Source organism: Gossypium hirsutum, chromosome D09, assembly GCF_007990345.1.
Source record: "Gossypium hirsutum isolate 1008001.06 chromosome D09, Gossypium_hirsutum_v2.1, whole genome shotgun sequence".
Classification (NCBI taxonomy): Eukaryota; Viridiplantae; Streptophyta; class Magnoliopsida; order Malvales; family Malvaceae; genus Gossypium; species Gossypium hirsutum.
Genome location: NC_053445.1, coordinates 51,013,892 through 51,031,162, shown reverse-complemented (window position 1 = coordinate 51,031,162; position 17,271 = coordinate 51,013,892). Strand labels below are relative to the sequence as shown.

The 17,271-nt window shown below is 35.5% G+C and overlaps 3 protein-coding genes and 1 pseudogene across 3 annotated transcripts; 3 read left to right on the top strand and 1 right to left on the bottom strand.

Moving 5' to 3' along the window:
- Window positions 1-2,762: 2,762 nt before the first annotated feature.
- Window positions 2,763-9,483, top strand: LOC107892442 (flavonol 7-O-rhamnosyltransferase). The gene is made up of 2 exons (XM_016817526.2): window positions 2,763-4,112; window positions 9,215-9,483. Exons 1-2 carry the CDS (start codon window positions 2,833-2,835, stop codon window positions 9,306-9,308), a joined length of 1,374 nt encoding a protein of 457 aa, XP_016673015.2. The 5' UTR covers window positions 2,763-2,832; the 3' UTR covers window positions 9,309-9,483.
- A 2,711-nt stretch (window positions 9,484-12,194) lies between these two features.
- LOC107890539 (flavonol 7-O-rhamnosyltransferase) lies at window positions 12,195-13,814 on the top strand. The gene is made up of 2 exons (XM_016815020.2): window positions 12,195-12,561; window positions 12,664-13,814. Exons 1-2 carry the CDS (start codon window positions 12,270-12,272, stop codon window positions 13,587-13,589), a joined length of 1,218 nt encoding a protein of 405 aa, XP_016670509.1. The 5' UTR covers window positions 12,195-12,269; the 3' UTR covers window positions 13,590-13,814.
- A 714-nt stretch (window positions 13,815-14,528) lies between these two features.
- On the bottom strand, window positions 14,529-15,395 carry LOC107892824 (calmodulin-like protein 7; annotated as a pseudogene).
- A 547-nt stretch (window positions 15,396-15,942) lies between these two features.
- Window positions 15,943-17,042, top strand: LOC107890537 (tetrapyrrole-binding protein, chloroplastic). Its single transcript, XM_016815019.2, has one exon. It carries the CDS (start codon window positions 16,101-16,103, stop codon window positions 16,860-16,862), a length of 762 nt encoding a protein of 253 aa, XP_016670508.1. The 5' UTR covers window positions 15,943-16,100; the 3' UTR covers window positions 16,863-17,042.
- Window positions 17,043-17,271: the final 229 nt, after the last annotated feature.

Below are 17,271 nucleotides of genomic sequence, written 5' to 3'. Positions count from 1 at the left end.
ACCATAAGTTCTGCTTTAAATTTTTATTTTTTTATTATTTTGATAAATATCACTACTTAATTCAAGTTTATTTTAAGTTTTGTTTTTTTTTCTTAATTTATATTCATAATAATATAAACTATCGTAATTTTAAAAATTAAACATTTATACTATTTTATTTTTATCTTCTCGATTAATAAATAAATAAATAATACTAAAATTGATATATATGTAATTTAACCTGTGCATCCCAGGGAATAAAATACTAATTTATTTCTAATGCATATATAAATATTAAAAGTTTAAATTTTACGGATATAATTAATGATTATAAATTTTTTAAAAATACATTTTAATGTAATATATACTTAATTTATTTATGAAATTAAAAAATAAAAATACAATAATATAATTGATGTAATAATTTCTTCTAATGCGACAGCAATTATATCACTTTAAGTATGTATAAAATAAAAATAAATGCCTGTCAACCAAGTTGTTCAAAAGATGGTACTTCGTACCTAACCAATTAGGAATATTCGGTAAATAGTTTTGAGTCATGTTTATTCATTATATAAATAAACTAATTATAAACAAAATTTTGAAGTTGGTTAATTAAAGGGCGTGGTATGTATAATAATGTAAAGATATTTAATTTGGTTAATTTTAGTTTTTATATTTTTAAAATTGGTTAATCAACTCTGACTCAAACGATTGCAGTTAAATTTATTTGGTTAAATCTTATTATTATTCATATATTAGGTGTAAAATTGTAGATGTGGTCCTTATTCTCCAATTTGATCATTTTTAGTTTTTATATTTTTTAATTTTTGAAATTTCAATCTTGATGCAAATGAAAACCTTTAATCCATTAACTTTTTTTTGTGAGTAATATTTGGAAAAAGCAAAATAAGATGACATTACACATATGATAATATATTTGCCTTATAAGATTTGGAGATAGCAAAACTTAATGAATTTAATTAACAACGCCCAATTTGTGCTTGGTACTAGACTTTACTGAGTGCAAGAGTTACCCGGAACTTTTAGTTATAAAATAACCTTAAAGAAAATTCACATGAGGACTATAACTCGTACACTTATGGAGAGGCAAGTATGGTTTTAAAGTTTTTGTTTTAATTGAGTCATAATTGCATAATTCTAAAATTTCATTGAAATTGTCTTCCGGTTGCACATTCAATTATAACGAGTTGTACTAGTTGAAAGTGTAAGAATTTGAAATAGATATAGAAGTTTATTATGTAGTTCGAAACTTCTTCATATTTTTGTGGAATCTTACCTAGAGAGTAAACCACTATAAATCAACATTGCGATATATGATTTAAGTTAACTTACTCATCAAGTTGCAATATCACTTCTTTACATCAATCTAAGATCACTCTATTTATTAAGACTGACTCCTAGAAAACTTAGCTTCAAATTTAACATTAATCAAATTGTTTACAATGAATTTTGCACTAAAAATCACTTCCAAACGATGAACAAAATAAATGCTCTTTCTTTTTCTTTTTCTTTTTCAAAAGCTAAAAACACAAAACATTGTAATATTTTGTAAAAAGAGTAAATGTAATTTGGATGAATATTTAAAATTTCACCCCAATTAAATCACTTATTATGAAATATAATAAAATAATTTTTTTTACTTTATTTTTTTAAATAAAGTAAATCACGTTACGACTTTTAATTTTTTTGCTTGGTCCAATCTCTTCTTGAATTATAATCTTAAAAATTATTATTCAAATTAAATTGTGTGAAAATAATAATAAATAATTATGATACGACAATTAAACTTAAAAAAAATTAAATTGCACAACATTCAATTACAAAATCAATTGCAACTAATATTGGGACATTAATAAATTCATTTCGCACTTTTTTATACTTACATTTTTTTTAAATCATTTAGTGTTGTTTTTTTTTTGGTATGTAAGAACTTAAAGCAAAGCTAAAAGACAATACAATGTGATTGGAAATTGGAAATTGGAAATTGGAAATTGAACCGAAGCTTGAGGTTGTTTGGTAGCTCGCTATTATATTCGCATTTCAAATTTTAAAATAATATTTAGTTTATTATTTCCAAGTATTATTTATTAAAATTTTTAATTGGATTAATAATTGTTATTGTGTGAAGATTAAAATTTTAAATTTTAAGATATAAAATAATTCAATTAAAAATATATATAAAATTTACAACTGTATATATATATACTACATAATTAATAGTTGAATTTAATAAACAAATAAATTTACTACTACTTTGATAAAATTTAAAAAGTATAAAAATTATAATTAACTAAATTAAAAAATACAAGGCTAAAACTAAATTAGAATAAATCGTAAAGAGAATTTAACCCTCACAATTATCATAAAAAATTGACCCTCGCCAAAGCTTTTTGCCACATGTTCACACAAATGGCAACTTAATGAACAACACAGGACGCATATCAAGGCAGCAAGTCACGTACTGCATCAATTGTATAGAAATTCACCTTGCCTCATGAAAAAAAAAATCCTTCCTCATCTCGACCAAAAACAAGATTTAATCCTTGCTCATAGATGGAAGCTAGGTGTCAACAAAAGAGACAAAAGAATTATTTTTAATTTATAGTTGTATAGATTTAATTTTAGACCTATATTAATGTAAATATATCTTTGAAGAAAATAAATAATTTTTAGTTAAAAACTTCTATGCAAAGTAAGGAAATAATTCTGGTTAAAATAATGAAAAGATTAGGTTAACGTTGGCTTTTTCTCACAATCAGTCTATTCAAATTCGTTATAAAAGAAACAAAAAAGCAGCAATCAAAACAAGCATAGAACTCAAAGAAGGAGATGAGTGAGGTGAAATATTCCGGCACAGGTGCCGGCGGCGGACACATTTGTATCATCCCATTCCCAGCATGCGGTCATATTCTTCCTCTCATGGACTTAACGCACCAGCTTCTTCTTCGAGGTCTAACAGTGACAATCATGGTGACACCCAAAAACCTTAGCTATCTAAATCCTCTTCTTGCTTTACACTCTCCCAACGTTAAACCCCTCGTCTTCCCTTTCCCTTCTCACCCTTCCCTCCCTCATGGAGTCGAACAAATGCAAGATCTCCCCATTTCCTTTCTTCCCGACATTGTTAACGCCTTGGGAAAACTCTACCACCCTTTGGTTCAATGGTTTCGAGCCCAACAATCACCACCCGTCGCGATTCTATCTGATATAGTGCTCAGTTCTTGGACTGTTAACCTCGCTTCACATCTCAATATCCCAAATATCTGCTTCGTTCCTTTCAATGTTGCTGCAGTTTATTTCTGGATTAGTACACCGAGCTTCCTGTTACCCTTTTATAGGGAAGCTTTTACGATGAGTATGCAAAGCGAGGGGCTTGTTTTCAACTCGTTTAAAGAGTTGGAAAGTACAAAATTGGGTTTAATCAAGGAGAAATTCGCTAAACATTGTAGGGTTTGGGGTGTCGGCCCTTTACCGCCGGTGAAAGTTGGTGACGAAGGGTTAAATGAGAGAGGTGGGGCAACTTCAATACCACCAGATCAAGTCATTTCATGGCTTGATTCTTGTAAGGTTGATAAATCAGTGGTTTACATCGGGTTTGGGACTCAGATTACATTGACGAAACATCAAATGAAAGCGGTGGCGTCGGCGTTGGAAGAGAGTGGAGTTCGTTTCATTTGGGCGGTGAAGGAACCAATGAAAAGAGCTGAAGATGGTGACGATGATCAAAGCTTGATCCCTCACGGGTTTGAAGATCGAGTTAAGGGACAAGGCTTAGTGATCAAAGGGTGGGTACCCCAATTGACGATTCTTAAGCACCGAGCAGTTGGGTCTTACTTTACTCATTGTGGGTGGAACTCGGCACTGGAAGCCATTGTTGCCGGAGTATTGCTTCTTGCTTGGCCGATGCAGGCCGACCATTTTCAGATAACGAGGCTGTTGGCAGATGAAGTTGGTGCGGCGATCAGAGTTTGCAATGGGTTAAGAAGTGTACCCGATGCGACCAAACTGGCTCGGATCTTTGTCGAGTCCACGACAGTGGGACAACCACAAAGAGTTCGAGCCATGGAGTTGCAGAAAACGGCATTGAATGCCATTAAAGAAGGTGGAAGTTGTTAAGAAATGGCTTAAAATTGGTAGTGGATTGTTGTTGTTGGTAGTGGGTTGTTGGTGGTAGTGGATTAGTGGATGGTTGTTGGTGTCCATTTTCAACCACAAATCTTTGCCAAAGTTTTGGACAATTATGTCCTTGAACTCTCTTATAAATAGAGAGGTTCATTAGCCATATTAATCATCCCAAACCAAGAGAGAGCAAAGCTTGTTCTTTGAAAGCTAGGATTTTAGCTTTCGGGTTTTCTATAGGGGTTGAGAGTTGTGAGGTTCTCGGGTTGTGTCTTGAGTGTAAAACACTTGTAATCTTCATCTTGTTATAGTGAAATTTCTTTTCGCCTCTGCCCGTGGACGTAGGCATTAAAGCCGAACCACGTAAATCCTTGTGTTCACTTTATTTTTCGTTCCGGTCAATTTACTTGTAGTCATATCGGAGTTCTCGAAACGATCCTTTCCGCAACAAATTGGTATCAGAGCGTAGTTGAAGGAGTGATAATATTTTCTGAATTGCCCTGTGACTGCAGCCTTGTCTGATCTTTCACATCAGGAAGAAAATATTATCATTCATTCAAAGGTTCCAAATTATGGCTACAAGTGTTTCATCGACTAAGTATGATGTCGAGAAATTTACCGGGAAAAATAGTTTCAGTTTATGGCGCATCAAGATGCGGGCAGTGCTGGTTCAACAAGGATTGCTAAAAGCATTGTCTGGTAAAGATAAATTACCAAGCACGCTTTCGGAAGAGCAAAAGGATGACATGCTAGAAAGAGCACATAGTGCTATTCTGCTATGTCTAGGAGATGAAGTGCTACGAGAAGTAGCGGATGAGAAAACCGCGTCCGGTTTGTGGCTCCGGTTAGAGAGCAAGTACATGACGAAGTCATTGACGAACCGGCTCTACCTCAAGCAAAGACTCTATGCCCTGAAGATGGAGGAAGGTACACCTGTTTCCCAGCACCTGGATAAATTCAATTCCATTATCATGGATTTGAATAATATCGATAACAAAATCGATGATGAGGACCAAGCAATAATTGTTTTGTGTTCTTTGCCTCCCTCGTATGAGAATTTTGTTGATACAATGATGTACGGTCGTGATGACCTGACTCTAGAGGAGGTGAAAAATGCCTTAAGTTCCAGTGAGTTGAGGAAGAAAATCACTGGTAAGGTGGTCGAAAACAATGAAGGCGAAGGCTTGGTTGCTCGAGGAAGATCCAAGGCAAAGGGTGGAAGTTCAAGTAAAAGCCATCCTAGATCGCAGTCCAAGAAGAGAATACAGTGCTACTACTGTAAGAAGTACGGGCACATGAAGGTAGATTGTCCGAAAAGGAAGGAGAAATCAGAATCACAGGAGCAACAAAATGATCGTGCGAATGTAGCTGATGCAGATTCTTCAAGTGATGCCGAGATCGTTCTTGCAGTATCCGACTCTTACGCTGGTGGGAGATGGATTCTTGATACGGGAGCTACATTTCATATAAGTACTTCGAAAGATGCATTCTCAACATACGAGAAGCATTCTGGTTCAGTACTAATGGGAAATGACCACGCATGTCAAGTCATGGGGATTGGCACAGTTCGTATAAAGATGTTTGACGGTATTGTTAGAACTCTAACTGATGTTCGGCACATTCCAGAAATGAAGAAAAATTTGATCTCTTTGAGTACGTTGGACAAGAAAGGCTTTCGGTACTCTGCTGAAGGTGGAGTTCTCAAGGTATTCTCGGGTGCTTTGACTGTGATACGTGGTAATTGGAGCGGGGCCTTTACTTCCTCGATGGTTCCTCGGTTACAGGTGTTGCGGGAGTGTCATCATCAGATGATCTAGATTCTGACACCACGAAGTTATGGCATATGCGGCTCGGGCATATGAGCGAGAGAGGCTTATCGGTGCTAAGCAAACGAGGATTATTGTCTGGGCAGTGTACAGGAAAGTTGAATTTCTGTGAGCACTGCGTCTTCGGTAAGCAGACTCGGGTAAAGTTCAGCACTGGGATTCACAAGACAAAAGGCACAGTGGATTACTTCCATTCTGACCTTTGGGGGCCTTCTCAGACAATTTCTAAAGGTGGTTACAGATATCTGCTTACCTTTATCGATGATTACTCGAGAAAGGTTTGGGTGTATTTTCTGAAGAGCAAGTATGAGGTTCTCATCAACTTCAAGCAATTTAAAGCTTTGATCGAAAATCAAACAGGAAAGAAGATCAAGCGATTCCGGACGGATAATGGCTTGGAGTTTTGCTCAGGTGAATTCAATGAGTTCTGCAAAAATGAAGGAATAGTGAGACACCGCACTGTTCGTCGAACACCACAACAAAATGGAGTTGCAGAACGCATGAATAGAACTCTCTTGGAGCGAGCTCGTTGCATGCGATCAAATGCTGGGCTCGGTGAAGAATTTTGGGCTGAAGCTGTTAATACTGCTTGTTATTTGGTTAACAGATCTCCATCAACAGCTATTGAGCTGAAGACTCCTGAGGAAGTATGGTCTGGTTCTCCTGCTGATTACTCTGGTTTAAGAGTGTTTGGCTGCCCTGCGTATGCTCATGTAAATGAGGGAAAACTCAAACCGAGGGCGAAGAAATGCATATTTCTTGGATACGGCCAAGGGGTGAAAGGATACAGGTTGTGGTGTCCTGATCCGGTTTCGTCCAAGTTCATCATCAGCAGAGATGTGACTTTTGATGAGTCATCCATGCTTCGATCCACCACAAATTCCCGGGAAAAGGAGGTGTCAGATAGAATGGGAGATCACGGTGTTGAGAAGCAGGTGGAGTGTCAGGTGGACGCTCCAATTCCTACGGAAGGTACTTCAGTCCAGGATGATCAAGTTGAGGTGCAAGATTCCGATGAAGATGAGTCACCTCAAGAAAAACCATATAGCATTGCCACTGGAAGAACGAAGAGACAAATCAAACCAAATCCGCGTTACGCTAATCTGGTGTCTTTCGCGCTCAGTGTGGCGGAGTCCATTGGTATAGAACCTTCCAGTTATAATGAGGCTGTCACGTGTGATGAGTCGGCACAGTGGGCAATTGCTATGAGTGAGGAGATAGAATCTCTTCACAAGAACCATACTTGGGAGTTGGTTAAGCCGCCAAGTAACCAGAAGATAGTTGGTTGCAAATGGGTCTTCAAGAAAAAGGAAGGCATCCTAGGGGTTGAAGCAACTAGATTCAAGGCACGATTGGTTGCTAAAGGCTTCACTCAGAAAGAGGGGATTGACTACAATGAAGTTTTCTCCCCAGTCGTAAAGCATTCTTCCATTCGTGTATTACTTGCCATGGTGGCCAAGTCTGATCTAGAACTTGAGCAGCTTGACGTAAAAACGGCGTTCTTGCATGGTGAGCTCGAGGAAACAATCTACATGCGTCAACCAGAGGGTTTTACAGTTCCTGGTAAAGAAGACCATGTCTGTCTATTAAAGAAGTCTTTATATGGATTGAAACAATCCCCAAGGCAGTGGTACAAGCGGTTTGATAGCTTCATGATTCAGCATGGTTACACAAGATGTGACTATGATGCTTGTGTCTATCATCGGAAGCTCTCAGATGGTTCGCACATTTATTTGTTGCTGTATGTTGATGACATGTTAATTGCTTCCAAAAACATGTCGGAAATCAACAAGTTAAAGTCGCAGTTGAGTGGTGAGTTCGAGATGAAGGATCTGGGTGCTGCCAAGAAAATTTTGGGCATGGATATTCACAGAGATCGCAAGGCGGGCAAGCTTCGTGTGTCGCAGAAGAACTACATTGAAAAGGTTCTTCAACGCTTCGGCATGGATAAAGCGAAAACTGTGAGTACTCCGTTGGCACCACATTTCAAACTCTCTGCAGAGTTGTCACCACAATCTGATGAAGAAAAGCAGCAAATGTCTCACATTCCATACTCGAGTGCAGTTGGAAGCGTGATGTATGCAATGGTTTGCACTCGTCCAGACATTTCACATGCAGTTAGTGTGGTCAGCAGATACATGAGTTGTCCTGGCAAGGAACACTGGCAGGCCGTGAAATGGATTCTCAGGTACTTGAGAGGTTCTGCAGATTTATGCTTGGTATATGATCAGAGTGACTGCACTAGCAGTGTCACGGGCTATGTGGACTCTGATTATGCTGGAGATCTGGACAAAAGAAGATCTCTGACGGGTTATGTTTTCACTTATTCTGGAGGAGCCATTAGTTGGAAAGCTGTGTTACAGTCTACCGTAGCCTTATCTACGACTGAGGCGGAATATATGGCGTTAGCAGAAGCAGTGAAAGAAGCATTGTGGATGAAAGGTCTAGTAAGCAGTTTGGGTTTACAACAGGATTTCACTGTTGTATTTTGCGATAGCCAGAGTGCCATACATCTGACTAAAAATCAGATGTTTCATGAACGGACCAAACACATTGATGTCAGATATCATTTTGTTCGGGAACATGTTACGCAAGGTGACATTGTTATCAGCAAGGTTGCTACCGAGAAGAATCCTGCAGATATGTTAACTAAGGTGATCCCTGCATATAAGTTCAAGCATTGCTTGGACTTGATAGGTATTCGGGATTGATTAGCGCCAGAGAGGCGTTTGGAAGAGGTGATCCAGTTCGAGGAATTCACTATGATGTTCAGCTTGGTAAATTTCAAGCCAAGGTGGAGATTTGTTAAGAAATGGCTTAAAATTGGTAGTGGATTGTTGTTGTTGGTAGTGGGTTGTTGGTGGTAGTGGATTAGTGGATGGTTGTTGGTGTCCATTTTCAACCACAAATCTTTGCCAAAGTTTTGGACAATTATGTCCTTGAACTCTCTTATAAATAGAGAGGTTCATTAGCCATATTAATCATCCCAAACCAAGAGAGAGCAAAGCTTGTTCTTTGAAAGCTAGGATTTTAGCTTTCGGGTTTTCTATAGGGGTTGAGAGTTGTGAGGTTCTCGGGTTGTGTCTTGAGTGTAAAACACTTGTAATCTTCATCTTGTTATAGTGAAATTTCTTTTCGCCTCTGCCCGTGGACGTAGGCATTAAAGCCGAACCACGTAAATCCTTGTGTTCACTTTATTTTTCGTTCCGGTCAATTTACTTGTAGTCATATCGGAGTTCTCGAAACGATCCTTTCCGCAACAGAAGTTCTTACCAGGCTCTTGATAAAGTGGCGGAAGAATTGACTAGCTTTGGTTGCAATAGAACTGAGATGATGAAGACAATAAGATCGTCTCTGTAAAAAAGATTGGCCATTGTTGTTGCCTTGGCTTAGCTCTGGATTTTTAATTGATAAAATAAGCTTTAATCATTGGGTTTAGAATAATGTAAACTAGGAATTCAATCGATATAAGGCATAACTGCCCAAGAACAGAACAAAATTTATACAAAATAAAAGGAAAATTCACTCATTACAATTATAAATAGTTGGTATGAAATACTATGGAATGCTAAACATATACAAGGATGAGGCCTTTGGATGTATTTTTTGTTATACGTGAGAGATGGTTGGAATTCATGTCAAATAGTCTCGCTCTGTAAAGTTAAGATGATATATTCTTATAAGTTATTAAATATATGGTATGTCTAATTAACCAATTAAAAAAAGTATCACATAGTGATAATTCATGAAGTGACCTTTATTAAAGTTTTAAAAATATAAATTATATAAAAGTTAGAAAATATTACATGAAATATACACATTAAAAATATATAATTAGAATATTAAATATTATAAATATTTATTGAATTTAAAAATTCATTTTTTATAATACATTAGTTATATAAAATAAAAATTGTAGGACTTTATAGAAGGGATGGATATGTATTTTAAAAAAGAAAAGGTCACGAGGTGAGGAACAGACCGACGGTCGAGGGAGGCATGTTGTGGCCCGTCCATCGAAGGGTGTTGTTGGCCTGTGAGCGGTAGAGAATCGTTGCTGCCTCGGGAGCCTAAATTGTCATCATGACCCACATAGGCCAACAAGTCCCACCCTGAGTCCCCCTCTAACCAGATAAAAAAAACGAAGGTAAATGGCCTTTAGCAATAGTGATCTAGTGCCAGCCACTAAATGGCACTATTTATTTGTTATTATTTTAATAAATAATTTTAAAAAAATATTACTTTGGTAATTTTTGTATTATTTAAATAAAAAACTCTGAACATCAAGTTTATTTTATCACTGAAAATCTGAGTTAAGCCAAGAATTCACCTTTTAATAGGTCTAATTTCATATTTGAAATAAGTGTATGATATTTATCATGATTTTTTAATTTCATAAGTACAATAGATATTTTTAGAAAAAAAAGTTGGCGTTGAAAATATGATTAAGACTTAAAGAGACAAATTCTAACATAGTTGGATCCTGTTGTTCTTATCTGGTTTTAAAAATTTAGGAATATTTTTCGGTGTGGGAGCTAAGAAAATCAGAAGAAACAAGGGAAATGGGGATGAAGATGCTTTAATGTTTTCTTTTTGTTTTTAAAGAAATATGCTCTTATCTGATTAATATTTTATGAGGATTGGATTATTTTGGGGTTCATACTCGGAAAGAGGTCTAATAATTTTGGTTGACTTAATTTAGATCACTAGACAATTTAATCTAATTTATAAAATTTCTAATTAACGCATATTGGTATATTATTGTCTGAAACTCACTTGTCTAATCATTTAACAATTATAAAAAATGTAGCGAAATTCAATTTCTCCACTTCACCTAGGAAATATTACACTTCATCTAAACACCTAAACACATTATCATATCAAGTGAGCTCACATGATCCTCGAATAATATATGTTGACCTGATAATCAACCAACATTACACTCATAAAAAAAAATTCAATTACTGAGATCCACGTATAATTAATCTCCCTATATAAAAACCTCCACACAACATACAGAATCTAAACTCTACTAAAGTAGAGCTTCAAATCCCTCAAATCATCATTTCTATAGATGGATTGCACCATGTACAATTTAAACTGTTTCATTCTAATCACACTTCACACCCCTTCCATAGCTTCAGTGAATTTAAATTAATATTTGTGATTTTACATTTAAATTGAGTCTTTTCATTCGATTATTTTTCGTGCCCAATTTTTTTTGTGGTCTTTATCTTTGGTTCTTTTTTAATAATGTAAAAACTAAAGATTCCAACTTAACTTTTTTAATGTATATATCGTGTGCAAAGTCAAAAATTAGTACGTGTGTGTGCATGAGACTAGGACAAATTGTTAATCGAGTTAGATAAATATATTAATTAAACAATAAAAATTTATTCCATTAAACAGCTACGCCAAGAAATTAAGAGCCAATGGTTGTTTTCAAGACATTTCTGAAATTTAGTTGATATATTAAACATATTAGTTGACAAATTTATTCAACATGTTTAATATTTTAAATGAAAATAATACCATATATAACTAATATTTTTTAAATAATATAATAATAAAAGCAAAACACTCGTTGACTAACAAATACTAATTAAGAACAAAATAAATCAATGCTATTGCTAATTAATTTGGCTTTGGTGAAAATGACGAAACACTTGAACAAATCAATTGAAGTTGTCTTTCCTCTGTTTACGAAGTTTGGAATTTATTGAGAAGCATCTTCATCTACTAACAATTTTAACAGATTTGGAATATTCCCCAGTTATTTATATACATGATTTAAGTATTAGTATTAATATTAGCGTCGTTTGTTTTATTGGAAATGAATTCTAGAAAATGACTTATTTTTCTAAAAAATTTAATATTTTTTTGGTGTTTGATGAATCTGTGTAAAATATTTTCTGTTATTTGACAGATTTTTTAAAAATATTTCATAAAAGTTATTTTCAAATACGAAACTAACATTTGCTAAACATTTTAAAACTACCCATAACCCTTTCTCAACTCTTAAATAGGAGGATAATACGCACTCAAACCCATGTCCTCCTCTACTAGCAACAATGTCGATGCTAATTGAGCTAAAACTCAATCGAGTTTTATTTAAAGATTAAAAAGATTATAAATAAAAATACACATTGTATTAAATTTTAAAAACAAATTTAAATCAGTATGTATAACTTTTATATCAAATACAAACCTATTATATATTAATAAAAAGAAAAGTTTGCATATAAATTATGGCACAAATCAGACTACGACTACGAGAGCAAGAAAAGCAAGAAAGGAAGTGAAAGAAAAAGAAAAGAAGCAATGACAAACTTCAGCAATGGAGTCCACGTTCTAATGATCCCATTCCCAGCATCGGGACATATTTTTCCCCTTATGGATTTAGCCCACCAAATCCTCCTTCGTGGCTTAACAGTGACGATCATGGTCACACCCAAAAACCTTCATTATCTCAACTCGCTCCTCTCTTTACATTCTTCTTCCAATCTTCAAACCTTGGTCCTTCCTTTCCCTTCCCACTCTTCAATCCCTCATGGTGTCGAAAACATGCAAGACGTTGACATATCTTTTGTCCCAGATTTTGCTGCTGCCTTGAGTAAGCTCCAAGATCCTTTAGTTAACTGGTTTGAAAATCATGTTTTGCCTCCTACCGCCATTGTTTCCGACATGTTGCTTTGTTCTTGGACTCTTTTGTTAGCTTCCCGTCTTGGGGTCCCGAATGTATGTTTCGTCGTCACCAATGCTCATGCAGTGTCTTCTTGGTGGGTGAATGATCTTGATTCCATGCCTGATTGTTATAGGAAACTGCATCTCGGTTGTATTCAGAGCTGGGGTTTGGTCTTCAACTCGTTTAATGAGATAGACAATCAAAAGCTGAAGCTCATAAAAGAAGAATTAACCGAACACGACCGTTTATGGGCTGTTGGTCCTTTGCTCCCCATTAAAGGTAGACTAAGTTCCATTGGGGAAGAACAATATCAAGTTATGTCGTGGCTTGATTCTTGTAAGAAAGTTGACAAATCAGTGGTATATGTCGCATTTGGAACACAGATAACATTGACGAAGCAACAAATGGAGGCAGTCGCTTCAGCGTTAGAAGAAAGTATGGTTCGTTTCATTTGGGTTGTAAAGGAACCAATGAAAGGACTGGGAATTGTTGATGATGATGATCGAAACGTGGTTCCACCAGGGTTCGAAGATCGTGTTGCAGAGAGGGGTGTTGTGATCAAAGGCTGGGCACCCCAATTGGCTATCCTTGGCCACCCTGCGGTTGGTTCGTATTTGACTCATTGTGGGTGGAATTCTGCACTCGAAGGCATCTTTGCCGGGGTTCTATTGCTTGCATGGCCCATGCAAGCTGATCATTTCCATAATACCGCGCTGTTGGTTGATGAATTAGGAGTTGCGGTTCGAGTTTGTGAGGGTTTAGAGTCTGTCCCTAATGCATCCAAACTGGCTCGAACCTTGTCTGGTTCCTTGACCATGAACATGCCTGAGAGGATTCGGACCAAGAAGTTAAGGAAGACTGCACTGGACTCCATTACAGAAGGTGGAAGTTCTTATAAGGCTTTAGATGGCTTTGTGGAACAACTATCTTCTCTCAGTAATAGGGAGGAAAAGTAATAAGATGAACCCAGGAACTGTGAACTTTAATTAAATAAAAAATTTCCACCATATATATTGTTTTATGTGTGAAAACTAGTTTTTATATTGAAAAAAAAATCTAAATTGTTGATTGAGTATTAATTCGATTGATGTCAGCATTTTTGTCAATGCAGGAGATCGTAGGGTCGAGTGTGCTGAAGCGCATTATGCTTCTATTCAAGGGTTGGGAGGGGCTATGGATAATTTTAGGCATTGTATAAAAAAAACAGATATAATAAAAACAAAATTAATGTTAAAATAAATTGTCTAAATTACCATACATTGCATATTAAAAACTAGACTATGACACATCTACTAAGCGAGTCCAAAAATTTAAGTAAAAAATATACTTAATAAAAATTGATATAAGAAAAAACCATAAGGTCTTAATTACATTTTACAAAATTTTTATTGATTTTATATAAAAAGACAAAAAGATAAAAAAAATTCATAATAATATAATTTGCTTTGTAAAAGAAGGACTTTTTATTTGTTTTTTAACTGAGTTGATATCTAATTGATTCGAGACACCAACTCAACTAAAATTTTAAGTGTAGCATAAATAAAAATTTACGTTATTTGAATGAATTTGACGTAAGTGAACCAAATGGCACCAACTAGTTAAAAAATAGCTTAACTATAAATTATATATTAGTTAATATGATAAGGCTTTGTCTATTTTAATTTGTATTATCACCTTTTTTTTTATTACAATGATTATTTAAATCTAGAATAATTTTGAGAAAGGTTAACACTTGGTAAATATACCACAACTTGATATTTGTATTGTCACCTTTAATATCGTCTTATCACCTCTAATTAATAACAATTAATTTCTATAAAAATTATAAGTTAAAATAATAAAATATTTATAACCGTTTCTTTTTAAAACCGAACCAAAGTGATATCAACCATGAAAGTATTAGACAAACAAACAATGATACCACTATTTTCCATACCAAATACCTTAAAAGAAAAGAAAAAAAACCAAAAAAAAAAAGAAGAGAAATTCATACTACCATTTCATATACTTGGTGAAAAGATTTTCCACCTCTCCATGGGACACTTTTTCCCCATACTTTCTCCATGTTTGTGATGCTACCATTTGACAACTGAGAGTAACTCATTGGATGTATATTTGCACACTTTAGGTTGAATCAATGCAATGCAACTAAGAGGCAAAATTAAAAGATTATTTTGATTGCCCACATCAATATTGATTTGTGGAAGAATGTCTATAAACCAAAGCACTGAAACCGCCACCTCCTTTCATCATTTGCATGAATTCCATAAAATTGACCCTACCGTCAACATCCACATCCACTTTCGTTATCATCCTCTTGCAATCATCAACAGTTCGCTTTTGTTGTCCAAGTGAAACCAAAACAAATCTCAATTCATCAACAGAAATATACCCATCTCCATTCTGGTCAAAAACATTGAATGCTTCCTTCATATCTTCCTCTTCATCCTTATCACCCATAAGGGATCGATATAATTCACTAAACTCATCAATATCAACACAATTATCACCGTTGAGATCAACCTTTTCAATCATTTGAGATAAATCTTCTTCGGGGATATAGATACCAAAGTTCTGCACTCGCTCATCTCTTTCCTTGAAATTTGTCCATCTCCATTCTTGTCAAACATTTCGAAAACCGTGTTTATCTCTACTCTGTCCATTACGATAATAGCTATGCCGGTAAAACTAAAATATACGTTTGAGTTTCACAACCGACTGAAAACGAGGGTGGCCGGGAAAGTCGGATCAATCCATGAGTGAGCAAAGAATTATTTAAGTTCCTTAGGGACCAAATAACAAATATTGTATAGCAACAAAATTATTAAGAAAATCAGTTGGCATTGAAAGGACAACAGAAAAACACGCCAACAACTAAAACTATTTCTAAGGTGATGACATCATTTGGGAGCAAAATTTGGAGAAAAATTAGCTGCAAAATATAAAAATGAAACCGGCCCCCTTTTTTTTAGGACTCAAAATTAAGCATATATAACAATTAACCATACTAATATAACACAATGTTTTTTATATTGAATAATTGGACCGTTCAAAACAGATATTAGGGAATGAAATTTAAGAAGTTGGGACTGGATATGTAGTTTTTAAAAAAAATTAATTTATTTTAAAAAATAAAAATAAAACACAATCTTATTCTTTAATACAAAATTTTTATATTATTTATCTTTCACCTACGGATACAGAATAAAAATAGAAAGGTATCTCTTTTGACACGTAAAAAAAAGGCAGAAAGTAGATTCATTTGGAAGGAGAGAGATAAAAAGATATAATCTGAGCCAAAGGTGGCCAATCAGAATCCAGCATTGAAATACTCCCAAATCCTCCCGATATTGGTCTTGTCTTGTCTTTCCCTCCCTCACTCGTATCTTATCTAAGCCCAATCACACCTGCCTTTTCTCTCTTTACCTTTCGCCATTGTCACACTATTCCCACCACAAACCCAAACCATGACCACCCACTCTCTAGCATCCCTTCACCACCAATATTCTTTCCTCAAACGCCTCTCCAACTCAGAATCCTTCCACCTTCCACCTTCCTCCCTTTTCCTCCACCCCTCCCCCTCCTCCTCCTCATCCTCCACCACCACCACAACCTCTTCCACGACCACCACTTTCTCTCTTTCTCCTACAACTTCCTCCTCCACCCCCACCACTACCAACCCTATCTCTTTTGACACCCTCAAACACCACCTTTCCACTCAGAACTTCTTCCAAGCCGACGAAGAGACACGCCGCTTGCTCATAGTTCTAGCCGGTGAAGCAGCTCAGAAGCGCCGATATGTCTTCTTCTCCGAGGTCCAGTTCATCTCCGAAGCTGACCTCAAAGCTATTGACGAGCTCTGGAAACAGTACAGCAACAACAAGTTCGGTTACAGTGTGCAGAAAAGGTTGTGGCAAAAAGCCAACAAGGACTTCACCAAATTCTTCATCAAAGTGGGGTGGATGAAGAAGCTCGACACTGAAATTGAACAATACAATTACAGAGCTTTCCCTAATGAGTTTACATGGGAACTCAACGATGAAACACCCGAGGGTCATCTGCCATTAACCAATGCTTTGAGAGGAACGCAGTTGCTTAACAGTATTCTTAGCCACCCAGCTTTTGAGGGTGAAGAAGACGAAAAAGAAGCTGAAGTTAAAGGGAGTTTAAGAGATAATGGTCCGAAGCCTCTTACCAGCTTATTTCCAAAACCAGATTATAGCTTTTGATCAGGTTTCCAATGGCCGATTATAAGTTTTTTTTTTAAATCGGGATTTTCAATGGTTATTTAGCAAAATACACTGTAAAATCTGAATTGGGTCATAAACCTTTTGGTTATTTAATCAATGTCTGTAATATTCATCACTAAGTGGTTGAAATTAATGCTACTTTTTACTGTGATTTCTTCAGTTTCTTTCATTGTAAACTATTGGTTTTCTCGCATGATTTTCCAAATGGTAGAGTGACATATTGGTACTCTTCAAATATTAAATGTGGGCGTTGAAGTTCTTTAATGCTATTCCCGAACAAAATAGCGGGATATCGAATGAAAGTGTTTTTTTTTTTAAATTATGTAAGTTAAATTTGTTAATGTGATATTTTAAAATAAAAATGTTAATGTGATAATTGCTTATCAAC

Excerpts from the sequence above, each read along its gene's own strand:
- LOC107892442 (XM_016817526.2), top strand. The coding sequence starts at position 2,833 with ATGAGTGAGGTGAAATATTCCGGCACAGGTGCCGGCGGCGGACACATT. Across the intron at positions 4,113-9,214 it reads GCCATTAAAGAAGGTGGAAG|TTCTTACCAGGCTCTTGATA; the intron begins TTGTTAAGAAAT and ends CCGCAACAGAAG.
- LOC107890539 (XM_016815020.2), top strand. The coding sequence starts at position 12,270 with ATGACAAACTTCAGCAATGGAGTCCACGTTCTAATGATCCCATTCCCA. Across the intron at positions 12,562-12,663 it reads AGATTTTGCTGCTGCCTTGA|CTTCCCGTCTTGGGGTCCCG; the intron begins GTAAGCTCCAAG and ends CTCTTTTGTTAG.
- LOC107890537 (XM_016815019.2), top strand. The coding sequence starts at position 16,101 with ATGACCACCCACTCTCTAGCATCCCTTCACCACCAATATTCTTTCCTC.